At 40.7% G+C, this 13,562-nt stretch overlaps 1 protein-coding gene across 2 annotated transcripts in view; it reads right to left on the reverse strand.

The window, feature by feature from the left end:
• Window positions 1-13,562, reverse strand: part of CA10 (carbonic anhydrase 10) — a 471,816-nt gene that overhangs the window by 33,575 nt on the left and 424,679 nt on the right. For both annotated transcript variants that reach the window (XM_069752500.1, XM_069752501.1), the window contains 2 exons: window positions 2,214-2,309; window positions 646-718 (listed from right to left, as the gene is read on the reverse strand). In XM_069752500.1, coding sequence (XP_069608601.1) covers window positions 646-718; window positions 2,214-2,309 — 169 coding nt within the window. The remainder of the gene's footprint in view (window positions 1-645; window positions 719-2,213; window positions 2,310-13,562) is intronic.

Genomic DNA, 13,562 nt, shown 5'->3' on the forward strand with positions numbered 1-13,562 from the left:
ATCCAAATCCGGCTTTAAACTTCTCCACAACAGTATCACGGACCTGCCTGTTGTGTTCCTTGGTCTTCATGATGCTCTCTGTGCTTCAAACAGAACCCTGAGACTATCACAGAGCAGGTGCATTTATACTGAGACTTGATTACACACAGGTGGATTATATTTATCATCATTAGGCATTTAGGAGAACAATGGATCATTCAGAGATCCACAATGAACTTCTGGAGTGAGTTTGCTGCACTGAAAGTAAAGGGGAAGAATAATATTTCACGCCCCACTTTTCAGTTTTTGAATTTCCACAAAAATTTAAAATAACCAATACATTTCATTCAACTTCACACTTGTTGTTGATTCTTCACCAAAAATTTACATTTGGTATCTTTATGTTGGAAGCCTGATATGTGGGAAAAGGTTGAAAAGTTCCAGGGAGCCGAATACTTTCGCAAGGCACTGTAAGCGTTACTTTTAAATTAACTGGTATTGCTGGTTACGGTAAATACATAAAAAAGAAATAATTATGTAATTTTTATTAAATTTAATAAACCACTTATCAATCACCATAAATGTATTGTATAAAAGGATCACAATAGTTAGACAGTCATGTATTGATTGGCTATAAAAAAAAACCCTGATCTGCTAGATACTTACTTTTATATGTTATTCTGGTTATGGTGTCCCTGTTGAGCATTCGGTTAAGGAAAGGATTGGATGAATCTGTTACCTTAAGGATAGAAAGACAACTTATATTAAAGCATATAAAATAAACCTCGTTATTGTGTTAATTATTAATGTTGTTTGTATGAGATTTTCAAAAGGGTCTGCTTTGCCTTTGATCCATCATTCTTATTTTCAGGTTTATTCTTATGGCAGCTCAGCCTTATGTATTTGTAGGACCAGGAGAAAACGTAAGGGCAAAAAAATGTGCTGTTTCTGGAAAAAGTAAGCCATTTCGTATTTTACAGCTCTTCAAATACTGTATGGCATCACAGACTACTTCAACTATTAGCCATTTTTCATTGTTTGGGCCTAATATTCATTGCAGTGTGTGTAAATACATACAACATCTGCATTTACCATAATTTTGTTCTTGTTTTCTTGTTTTAGGGTGCTAAGGAAAATGTTGGCTCCTAGTGATGGGCGGATTCGTGGATGTTAAAGATTTTGCCTGTGCTGGTTATCAAAAATAACCTTTCAGCAAGCTTTGTTCAGGCTGCCGAACCTGAAACAGTGGGTGTCCTAGGTGTCTGGTACAGACCCCGAACTTTACCGTTAGGTTTCACCTATCTCTATTGCTAACATCTTGAAACATTTACATAGATAATGTCATTTATATTGATGCAGTTTGATATGCACTATATAACAATGCTCTGTCAAAGGGCCCTACTATATAGTATTTTCTATATATACTACCCCTTTCCTTCATATGTGAATGCCAAAGATGAACCGAGTGCAGTGCTTGGCTATGTCCACTTGTCCCGCTAAGACTTAAAGGTGTGGCAATGCGCATTATCGACCACTGCTCCATTCACACAAGGCTCTGAGGAGCCTCAGTTCTCAGGATCGCAGAGGCAAGACCCCGAGTGATCAGGAAGTTATCCTCTATGACAGTGTTCCCCAAGTCCGGTCCTCAAGAGCCACCAACAGGTCATGTTTTCAGGATTTCCTTAGTATTGCGCAGGTCATTGAATGCTTGCCTGTCCAGGTGATGCAATTATCACCTGTGCAATACTAAGGAAATCCTGAAAACATGACCTGTTGGTGGCTCTTGAGGACCGGACTTGGGGAACACTGCTCTATGACATAGATAGGGGGTAACTTTGAAACATGAGAATACCCCCTGTAGCACACTTTCTTCCAAGTACCATGGAGACAGCTGACTGGCTGGGACTGGGAACATTAATAAGCACACCGCCATACTTGTATTCCAATAAGATACTCTTTAACATTACTTTTTTTTTAAATTGGTTATTTTAAAATGCTAAAATGCAACACAACAATTCCATCAAATTATTAAACACTTCTGGTCTCAATAAATCACAAAATCTCGTGTTTCTATAGATTTTAGACATTTGCCATTTTGTACAGATGACAAGAAACATTGAAATACATTTTCTTTGCTGGGAACAGTTTTGATTATGTTGTTCTGCATATCTGACCTTCAGTGAATGAAATTCCAATTATGCTAATGAAAAAGCACAGCGAACAAATGTACTCACTTTTATAAATATGGATATAACCACTAGACCATTTGGGCTTTTCGCTGCTTCTGTTACATTTGTATACAGCTCATGGTTATAGTGTATTAGTTGAACCTGCAAGAAAAAAAAATGCAAACACAATTAATGATTATATTTTAAAGTCTACGGTATATACACCTTTGGAAATATTTTTTTAGATTGTCAATTTGCTCCTAAATACAAAGTTAAGCAACTTTATAAATAGCAATCATTAAAAATGATCTACCATTTTGCTGCTAGAGATGACTGTGAGTCCTTTTTCTAGCTCAGTTGTTTTGTAAAACTGAGACCTCTCTGCTTGCCCTACCTTCTCTAAGTGTTAGAGATAGCAGCAGGGAAGGGAGAGAGCGGATTGTACACAAACCTGCCCAAATCGGCAATGGGCAGGGTTAAAATTATCTAAAGCCTTATGGAGGGTAGAGAAAACAGGCTGTAGGCAGGGAGGAAAGCACTTATAGGGGAAATAGGTGCAGTTTGGAAGCTGTGCTGATCCATAAAAATAAGTGAAGATCTCCCATCCAGCCTATATTACAGTGAGAGAAACTCTCACAAGAGAGAAATCTGAAACATTGATCATGTTGCAAACTGAAAATTATACAATGATGGTCGCAGTTAATATTATTAACTAAATGTGCCTGTTTTTCATGCACAAATATTTTTTTTTTACATAAGGTGTCCACAGCCTTTAAGGATAAATTGTTAAAATAGCAAACAAGATGAAAACATATATTATAACATATGCAAAATATGATAGATGCTGTAGCTTTAAGCCAGTTATACTGAAACAGTGGTGGACACAAACAGAAGAGGACCCTTGTACAAGAACAGTACATAGGCTTAAAGTGGGCCCCATTATACCTTAGGCCCCTGTGCACAAATAATACGTCCACCCCTGCATTTCACATGAAATTTAGACCGATAATTGTAAATGATTCAATATGGTGGCAATAAAGCTATAATTGTGCATTAAATAGAATACAGCAGGAGACAAACAAAGGAAAAGGAAGGCTGCGATCACTCACGGCGGCCACACTGTAGCCGATAACTGCAGCAATTTTGGGGCACTGCAATCTTTTAACGTACCACCCCCTCCCCCCATCACAATCAGTTAATTTTGCAGAGGAACAACAAAATTAATTGGATGTGTCAGGAGCAGTTTAAAAGGTTTTCTGCTGCAAAGCGGCAACTGCATGTGAACACAGACTAAGATTTGGTCATACTGCTTACAAGTAGACTACCGTAGCCAGCCGCACACTATGTCAAGCAGCTGCTACATAAGCAAACATAATGTTCAAGTTTACATAAAAATAGAAATAAAAATCTGTAAGTCAAAAGCAATAATGAATCTCTACAACTTCCTTGTAAGACCAAGTCCTTTATATCTGTGATCAGATCAGTTTTGAGCTTTATACTGTTAACAGGATATATTAGATCTAGGAAGAGTTCAATGGCATCAACTAGGCTAATGAATGGGATGGAAAGTTTCTGCTTCAATGCGAGACTAGAAAAATGAGGCTTATTCCCCTTGGGAAATAGATCAATACAAAGTCAGTACAAGAGAATGGTCCATAATAAAATTATGATCACTGGCAGTCTGATTGCTAGGATCAGGATCTAGAACAGGATTAATGAGTATAAGTGACCATCTTCACCGTCTATAGCAAGGGTGTTCACTACTGCTCGAAAAGACCCATCAAAGTGAATGAAATGTTGGTCCTAAGTGCATTCTGCTGCTCCATTCTTGTGATTCTTGTGTCCCAGCTGAAAAGGCAGGTGCGTGCAAGGCGACCTACAAACCTGGATCAGTTACACCAGTTTTGTCAGGAGGAATGGGCCCAAATTCCGACCAACTATTGTGAGAAGCTTGTGGAAGGATAACCCAAACGTTTGACCCAAGTCATTCAGTTTAAGGGCAGTGGTACCAAATACTAATGACAAGTATGCAAACTTTTGACTTTGCAGTAAGTAATAAAAATGCTTTAAAACATTTTCTCTCTCTCATTATTTGGCAAATATTATTAATTTTGTTAATTATGGTAATCCTAACTGACCTAAAACGGGAAAGGTTTATTCTCATTTCATGCCAGATATTGAGAAAAACATACATAGGTGTCTTTTATATACTGTAGTGTATGTAAGCTTCAACTGTATCTATCCTGTGGAATGGTGAACAATGTTGAGCAAGGGTTAACCCTTTAAATAAACAACATGCAATGAGCTCCCTTTAGTGGCAGGTTCAGGAAAACAGAATTTGTTCATTGGCATTTTGAAACACTGAGTTAGGATTCCTATACAAATGTAGTATCTATTTATATTAAATAAAATCCTTATGTGAATACTCCTGCAGCAGTCTAACCCATTCATATAGATCATAAAATATCATGTTATAGTTTTAAAGGGGTTGTCCACTACTGTACAACCTTCGTTTAATCAATTCAAGACCCCATATAAAAGAAACATCATCTATGCTCACCTCCTGCAGCAACACCATTCCAGTCATGTCAGCACCACTGTTCCCGGTGATGACATGACATTATTGTGTCACGTGATCTCTGCAGCCAGTGAGCGACCACTAGTCAGCTGTGCCCTTTACTATTTCATCAGAACAGCCATCTGCCATGATGGAATCATGATAAACTGCAGATCATTGGCTGCAGCCTGAGCGTGACACAATAATATCAGGTTACCACCGGGACCAGTTGATTAAATTGGTGTTGTCAAATGCTTGCAGTAGACGTTACAAGTAAGATTTTTTGATTTTTCCATGAAATTTCAGCAGTTTTAGGTAGTCACAAAGGTACTAAGTCTTAAAAGCAATGTGTCGTCGCTGGTTTATACTTCCCCTTCTCTGCGCCTGACATATGGTCATCTGTGTTAGGTGTCGAGTTCCTGCTGCTGCACAGGGGGAATCTTGAACCATGTCCGCTGCGGTCTCCCATTCTTCTCCGGCCGCAGTGGAACCTGCTCAGCGGAGACATCGGTCCCAGCGCCTGGCTCGGACAGATAGTATATGTTTGGTTACTGCTGCTCTTCCAGATTCTGCCATTATAACCAGTACTGTTCAGCGGCAAGCAGGCGCTCCTGGGACTAAGTCCTGCTTTTCTCCTTCTGAGCATGTCCAAGGGAAGACCTCTCGCTGGAGATCGGGGGTCACATGCTCAGGCCCTGTAGCAGCTTCTATTGGTCAACTAGGAAGGTCCTGGAGAGCTACAACTAAAAAAGGTTTGCATGGCCGCATGGCCGTGCGCTAGTATCATTTGTGTTTGGCTTAAGCCAGTGGATACTATACCACTCTATACCTATGTGGTATGAGGCTGTTTAGCTTTGGGGCTGTACACTAAGGCAGGCAGATAGCGTCAGTGGGGGCAATTAGCCTTGGCTTAGCATCTATTTCCTTCATGTGTGCGGTTAGCACAGAAGAGTTCCAGAGCAAGCACAACCTTAGATAGGGTATTATTCCCTGTGTACAGCGCGACTCTGTGAGGCAACAGAGCTCGCTTTCATTTCACACGGGGTGAAGTTTAACCCACATGCGAGCTCAGTGCCCATCCGCGATTACTTTACAGCAGGTATCTCTGTACGGTGGACCCCGGGCTGCGAACGCACCTCGTATCAATCTCTCTATTACTTGGTGCGTTCCACTAGCCCTAACAATGTGGAGTTACATCTCAGCTGTTTTCTTTTTACATATGATCGGAGTAGACATACGATTGGCCAAAAGGAGTATATGAAGTGTTCTGTGCTGGGATGGCGCAACCTCCTGACCAAGTTTTTGCCCAAAATAGCCATTCCATTCTAGCAGTGGAGGACATAATGGGTATATGCTCTTATATGTACACTAGTACTTTGTCACTCTAGTTTTTTACAACCTTGTTTGTCTGTCGTCCCACATACTTGCAGTATTTTTTTGTTATATTGTGCGCAGTGATAATTTACTTATCTCATGAATTCTCATGATGTGCAAGTCGTCTCCCTTACTGAGCCACACGATTTTAATTATTGTTTTTCCATTTTTATTTTAATAAAGGCTAAATCTTTATACAATTGAGATATATATATACAGTATACAGTGTTTATTTGCCTTTTTTAGTAACTTGGAACTGAGATTGTAGTACTGGACTACACTATAGATTACACGGCCAACAAATTGGTACTCCCCTAATAAAACTGCATCAGCAAAAGTTTATCTCAAAGGCGGGTGTCATTCTACAATTTGAGAAATTTGAATATTTATTGACTCCTCTTTGTGAAATTACTCCTGGTAGGTTTTACACTTAATGTAATGCAGTGCTTGACATACAGTATTCTTAGGGTGAAGATCTAGAAAAATCATGATGGACATAGCAGTGGGAGAGAGCCTACTTATATGGTGGGATAGAGAATACAATTTTTACAATTCTGACCACTGTCACTTTATGAGGTTATAACTCTAGAACGCTTTAACGGATCCCGCTGATTCTGAGACTGTTTTTTGTAGCATATTGTACTGCATGTTAGTGGTAACATTTCTTCGATATTACTTGCAATTATTTATGAAAAAAACGGAGATATGGTGAAAATGTTTAAAATTTTGCAATTTTCAAACTTTGTATTTTTATGTCCTTAAATCAGAGAGATATGTCACGAAAAATAGTTAATAAATAACATTTCCCACATGTCTACTTTACATCAGCACAATTTTGGAACCAAATTTTTTTTTTGTTAGGGAGTTATAAGGGTTAAAAGTTGACCAGCAATTTCTCATTTTTACAACACCATTTTTTTTAGGGACCACATCACATTTGAAGTCATTTTGAGGGGTCTATATGATAGAAAATAACCAAGTGTGACACGATTCTAAAAACTGCACCCCTCAAGGTGCTCAAAACCACATTCAAGAAGTTTATTAACCCTTTACGTGCTTCACAGGAACTGAAACAATGTGGAAGGAAAAAATGAACATTTAACTTTTTTTTGCAAACATTTTAATTCAGAACCATTTTTTTTTATTTTCACATGTGTAAAAACAGAAATGTAACCATAAATTTTGTTATGCAATTTCTCCTGAACACGCCAATACCCCATATGTGGGGGTAAACCACTTTTTGGGCGCACCGCAGAGCTTGGAAGTGAAGGCGCGCCGTTTGACTTTTTCAATGTAGAATTGGCTGGAATTGAGATCGGACGCCATGTTGCGTTTGGAGAGCCCCTGATGTGCCTAAAAAGTGGAAACTCCCCACAAGTGACACCATTTTGGAAACTAGACCCCTTAAGGAACTTATCTATATGTGTGGTGAGCACTTTGAACCCTCAAGTGCTTCACAGAAGTTTATAACGTAGAGCCGTGAAAATAAAAAATCGCATTTGTTTACACAAAAATGATCTTTTCGCCCCCAAATTTTTATTTTCACAAGGGTAACAAGAGAAATTAGACCACAAAAGTTGTTGTGCAATTTCTCCTGAATACGTCGGTACCCCATATGTGGGGGTAAACCACTTTTTGGGCGCACCGCAGAGCTTGGAAGTGAAGGAGCGCCTTTTGACTTTTTCAATGTAGAATTGGCTGGAATTGAGATCGGACGCCATGTCGCGTTTGGAGAGCCCCTGATGTGCCTAAACAGTGGAAACCCCCCACAAGTGACCCCATTTTGTAAACTAGACCCCTTAAGGAACTTATTTAGATGTGTGGTGAGAACTTTAAACCCCCAGGTGCTTCACAGAAGTTTGTAACGTAGAGCTGTGAATATAAAAAATCGCATTTTTTCTACAAAAATGATCTTTTTGCCCCCAAATTTTTATTTTCACAAGGGTAACAGGAGAAATTAGACCACAAAAGTTGTTGTGCAATTTCTCCTGAGTACGTCAATACCCCATATGTGGGGGTAAACCACTGTTTGGGCGCACCGCAGAGCTTGGAAGAGAAGGAGTGCCGTTTTACTTGTTCAATGTAGAATTGGCTGGAATTGAGATCGGACGCCATGTCGCGTTTGGAGAGCCCCTGATGTGCCTAAACAGTAGAAACCCTTCACAAGTGACTCCATTTTGGAAACTAGACCCCCCATGGAACTTATCTAGATGTGTGATGAGAACTTTGAATGCCCAAGTGCTTCACAGAAGTTTAGAATGCAGAGTCGTGAAAATAAAAAATATTTTTTTTTCCACAAAAAAGATATTGTAGCCCCCAAGTTTTTATTTTCACAAGGGTAACAGGACAAATTGGACAGCAATAGTTGTTGTCCAATTTATTCCGAGTACGCTGATGTGCCATATGTGGGGGTAAACCACTGTTTGGGCGCACAGCAGAGCTCGGAAGGGAAGGAGCGCCGTTTTGGAATGCAGACTTTGATAGAATGGTCTGTGGGCGTTATGTTGCGATTGCAGAGCCCCTGATGTACCTAAACTGTAGTAACCACCCACAAGTGACCCCATTTTGGAAACTAGACCCCCCAAGGAACTTATCTAGATGTGTGGTGAGAACTTTGAATGCCCAAGTGCTTCACAGAAGTTTAGAATGCAGAGTCGTGAAAATAAAAAATATTTTTTTTTCCACAAACAAGATTTTGTAGCCCCCAAGTTTTTATTTTCATAAGGGTAACAGGAGAAATTGGACCACTAAAGTTGTTGTCCAATTTATCCCGAGTACGCTGATGCCCCATATGTGGGGGTAAACCACTGTTTGGGCGCACGGCAGAGCTCGGAAAGGAAGGAGCGCCGTTTTGGAATGCAGACTTAGAATGGTCTGTGGGCGTTATGTTGCGTTTGCAGAGCCCCTGATGTACCTAAACAGTAGTAACCCCCCACAAGTGACCCCATTTTGGAAACTAGACCCCCCAAGGAACTTATATAGATGTGTGGTGAGAACTTTGAATTCCCAAGTGCTTCACAGAAGTTTATAATGCAGAGTCGTGAAAATAAAAAATATTTTTTTTTCCACAAAAAAGATTTTGTAGCCCCCAAGTTTTTATTTTTACAAGGGTAACAGGAGAAATTGGACCCCAAAAGTTGTTGTCCAATTTATCCCGTGTACGCTGATGCCCTATATGTGGGGGTAACCCACTGTTTGGGCGCACGGCAGAGCTCAGAAGGGAGGGAGCACCATTTGACTTTTTGAGCGCAAAATTGGCTGTCGTGTTTGGAGACCCCCTGATGTACCTAAACAGTGGAAACCCCACAATTCTAACTCCAACCCTAACCCCAACACACACTCCTAACCCTAATCCCAACCCGATCCATAATCCTAATCACAACCCTAACGATAATCACAACTCTTACCCCAAAACAACCCTAATATCAACCCTAACCATAACACTAATCAAAACCCTAAATCCAACACACCCCTAATCCTAATCTCAACCCTGACCTCAAAGCTAACCCTAATCCCAATACACCCCTATTCACAACCCTAACCTTAACCCTAATCCCAAACCTAACCCTAATCCCAAGCGTAACCCTAATGCCAACCCTAATCCAAACCCTAACCCTAATCCCAACTCTAACCCTAACTTTAGCCGCAACCCTAGCCCTAACTTTAGCCGCAACCCTAGCCCTAACTTTAGCCCCAACCCTATCCCTAACCCTAACCCTAAGGCTACTTTCACACTTACGTCGTTTGGCATCAGTTTTGGACAAAAAACGGATCCTGCAAATGTGCCCGCAGGATGCATTTTTTGCCCATAGACTTGTATTGCACTGGATCAGTTGTGTTTTGGCGGACCGTCGGCACAAAAAATCGTTCAATGTAACGTTTTTTTGTACGTCACGTCTGCCATTTCCGACCGCGCATGCGTGGCCGTAACTCCGCCCCCTCCTCCCCAGGACATAGATTGGACAGCGGATGCGTTGAAAAACTGCATCCGCTGCCCACGTTGTGCACACTTTTCACAACGTGCGTCGGTATGTCGGGCCGACGCATTGCGATGGCCCTGTACTGACACAAGTGTGAAAGAAGCCTAACCCTATATTTAGCCCCAACCCTAACCCTAAATTTAGCCCTAACCCTAGCCCTAACCCTAACCCTAGCCCTAACCCTAACCCTAGCCCTAACCCTAGCCCTAACCCTTACCCTAGCCCTTACCCTAGCCCTAACCCTAGCCCTAACCCTAACCCTAACCCTAGCCCTAACCCTAACCCTAGCCCTAACCCTAATTTTAGCCCCAACTGCTTTCTCCTGCTGGCCGGCAGATGGCGACAGATGGCGGGCGCACTGCGCATGCGCCCGCCATTTTGTTTCACAAAGAAGACGCCGGCGGGCAGGAGAGGACGCAGGAGGACCCAGGGACACCGGTAAGTATAATAGGGTCCCCGAATCTCCCTATTTCTCTGTCCTCTAATGTGCGATCACATCAGAGGACATAGAATTACACACCACTTTTTTTTTTTTGCGATCACCGGTAAATAGTTAATTACTGGCGATCGCAAAACAGGGGTGGGTATAACTAACCCCGATCATGTTCCTTGGGGTCTCGGCTACCCCCGGCAGCCGAGACCCCAAAGATCCTCCCGGTGCCGGCCGGCGCACTGCGCATGCGCCCACCGGAAAAAGATGGCGGCGCCCATCGGGAGCCATGAGGAGCATCGGGGGAGACAGGTGAGTATTGGGGGGCTATCTGGGACCCCATTTCTCTGTCCTCTGATGTGCGATCACATCGGAGGACAGAGAAATTAAAAGGGAAATCGCGGGTTTTTTTTTGCGATCGCCGGTAAATGGTTAATTACCGGTGATCGCAAAAGCGGGGTCGGTAAAAAAACCCCCAAATCATGTTCTCTGGGGTCTCCGCTACCCCCGGCAGCCGAGACCCCGGAGAAAATCATACTCTGGGGGGCGCTATTTACTTTTTCCACAGCGCCGTTAATTAACGGCGCTGTGGTTTAAGTACAAGAAAGGAAAAGGGAATATCCAGCACGTCTCTCTCTCTCTCTTTTTTAATATTGTTTTTTAAAATGCTTCAATAAATTTTGGATATTTTACTTACACTGGATGGACGTGCTGGATATTCCCTTTTCCTTTCTTCTACTTCAGCTGAAATCACCAGCAGGTACTGCACCCACCAGTTGCATTCATTTGCAACGGCTTACAGATGCATATCTCGGCGTGTCAAGCTCCTAACTTTTCCTCTCCCCCCCTCCTCTTTTCTTGAATGTTTGTGGTTTAAGTACCCTTAACTGCTGCCGTTAAAAGGCGTATCGGCGGTGGTTAAGGGGTTAAACCCATTATACCTATCTTGTAACCCCGAAGTCTAGGTAAATTGAGAAACATGTATGTTGCCCTTGATGTCAAGTTTTTTTTTTAAGTAATACCCAATCAATCCTCAAGTGATACCAATAAATATGTACAAAAAATAGAATAAATACAATATATATTTTTTTAGCAAAATAAAACAAAAAATTAGCGTTCAATTTTAGTTACATTTACACAAACCCTACACATAAAATTTTTTGCTTAAGGTCAGCATATTGTCCTTTCCCTTCACAGACATTTCCTTTTTGTTCTCCCACTATGGTATTATCGGTTTGATGTTTAACTATGATGACACAGTTCATTAGAAATTGTAAAATAGCAGCAAATTCATGGAATACTTAAATAATATATTATTACTTAATATAATATTTTTTTCCTATTTTTATTTATTATTGTATATTCTAGTAAATCTCTACCTTCCTTTTCATATTCATCACTAATATACTTTTTTCACACCTACAATTCGTTTACCTACTTTTGAGTGGTAATTTTCCAGTTTCTGATAGAACAAAAAAAATGTTGACAGGCAAACTTGTATCATAGCAATCGCAGTCTACCTATATTACTGAAAAATAAAATGTAGACTTTACTGTCAATATTTAATGTAATTATTTTTAATCGTGGCTATTATATCACATATAGTTTGTATCCAGGGGTGTACTTAGAAATCAATGGGCAATAAAGCAGAATTTTTAATTGGGCACCTCCCCTCCAAAAAAAATTCATCTGGGCCACAGAAGAGGATAACTCACAACTTTGCAGTCCTTACAAAGTAATTTTCCTCCTACTAAAGCCCTAAACTCCCCTTTCATTGCACCCATAAATTATGATTCCAACAAAAGTGCCACACATACACTGTTTGATACCTCCACAGTGAATTCCTCCACAGTAATCTCCAAACGCACCGTATGATGACCCTACTGTATCCCATCGTAGACCCTCCTGACAAAGTATGGTGACCCCAACAAAGTAGGCTCCCCCAACTGTGACCCCACAGCCCTCCATGCAGTATAATGGCCCCTACACAGCCCTCCACACAGTATGATGTACCCGACAAAAACTTAGTCCTCAATACTGTATAATGCATTTCATAGTCCTCCATACAGTATAATGTATCCCATAGTCCTCCATAGAATATAATGCACATCTTATAATCCTCAATACAGTATAATGCACTCCCCATATTCTGCCATATAATAATAAATAAATAATAATAAATGCACCATAGTCCTTCATATAGTATAATGTACTCCCCGTAGTGATCCATAAAGTATAATGCACCAACAGTAATCCATACAGTATAAAATAACCCATAGCCCTCCATACAGTATAATGCAGCGCCATAGTCCTGCATATAGTATAATGCACCCCATAGTCCATCATATAGCATAATGCACTCCCCATAGGCTTCCATATTGTATAATACACCCACCATAGTCCTATAATGCACTCCTTATAGTCCTCAATACAGTATAATGCACTCCCCATAGTCCGCCATATAATAAATGCACCATAGTCCTTCATATAGTATAATGTACTCCCCATAGTGATCCATAAAGTATAATGCACCAACAGAAATCCATACAGTATAATATAACCCATAGCCCTCCATACAGTATAATGCAGCCCCATAGTCCTTCATATAGTATAATGCACCCCCAAAGTCCTCCATACAGTATAATGCACACCACAGTCCTCCGCAAAGTATAATGCACCCTCATAGTCCTTCATATAGAATATTGCTCCCAACAGTCCTTCATACATATAATATACCATCATAGTCCTCCATATAGTATAATGCACTACCTATAGTCCTCCATATAGTATAATGCACTCCCCATAGTCCGCCATATAGCATAATACACTTTATAATCCTCCACAGAGTATAATGCATTACCCATAGTCCTCTATACGGTATAATGCAGCCCCATAGTCCTGCATATAGTATAATGCACTCTTCATAGACCTACATACAGAAAAATGCTGTAGTCCTCCACACAGCATAATTCACCACTTGGTCACTCCATATTGTATAATACACTCTCCATAGTCCTCCATACTGTATAATGCATCCCCATAGTCCTCCATATGGCATAATTCACTCACCCTAG

The sequence above is a fragment of the Ranitomeya imitator genome, chromosome 2, assembly GCF_032444005.1.
Source record: "Ranitomeya imitator isolate aRanImi1 chromosome 2, aRanImi1.pri, whole genome shotgun sequence".
In the NCBI taxonomy this organism is placed as follows: Eukaryota; Metazoa; Chordata; class Amphibia; order Anura; family Dendrobatidae; genus Ranitomeya; species Ranitomeya imitator.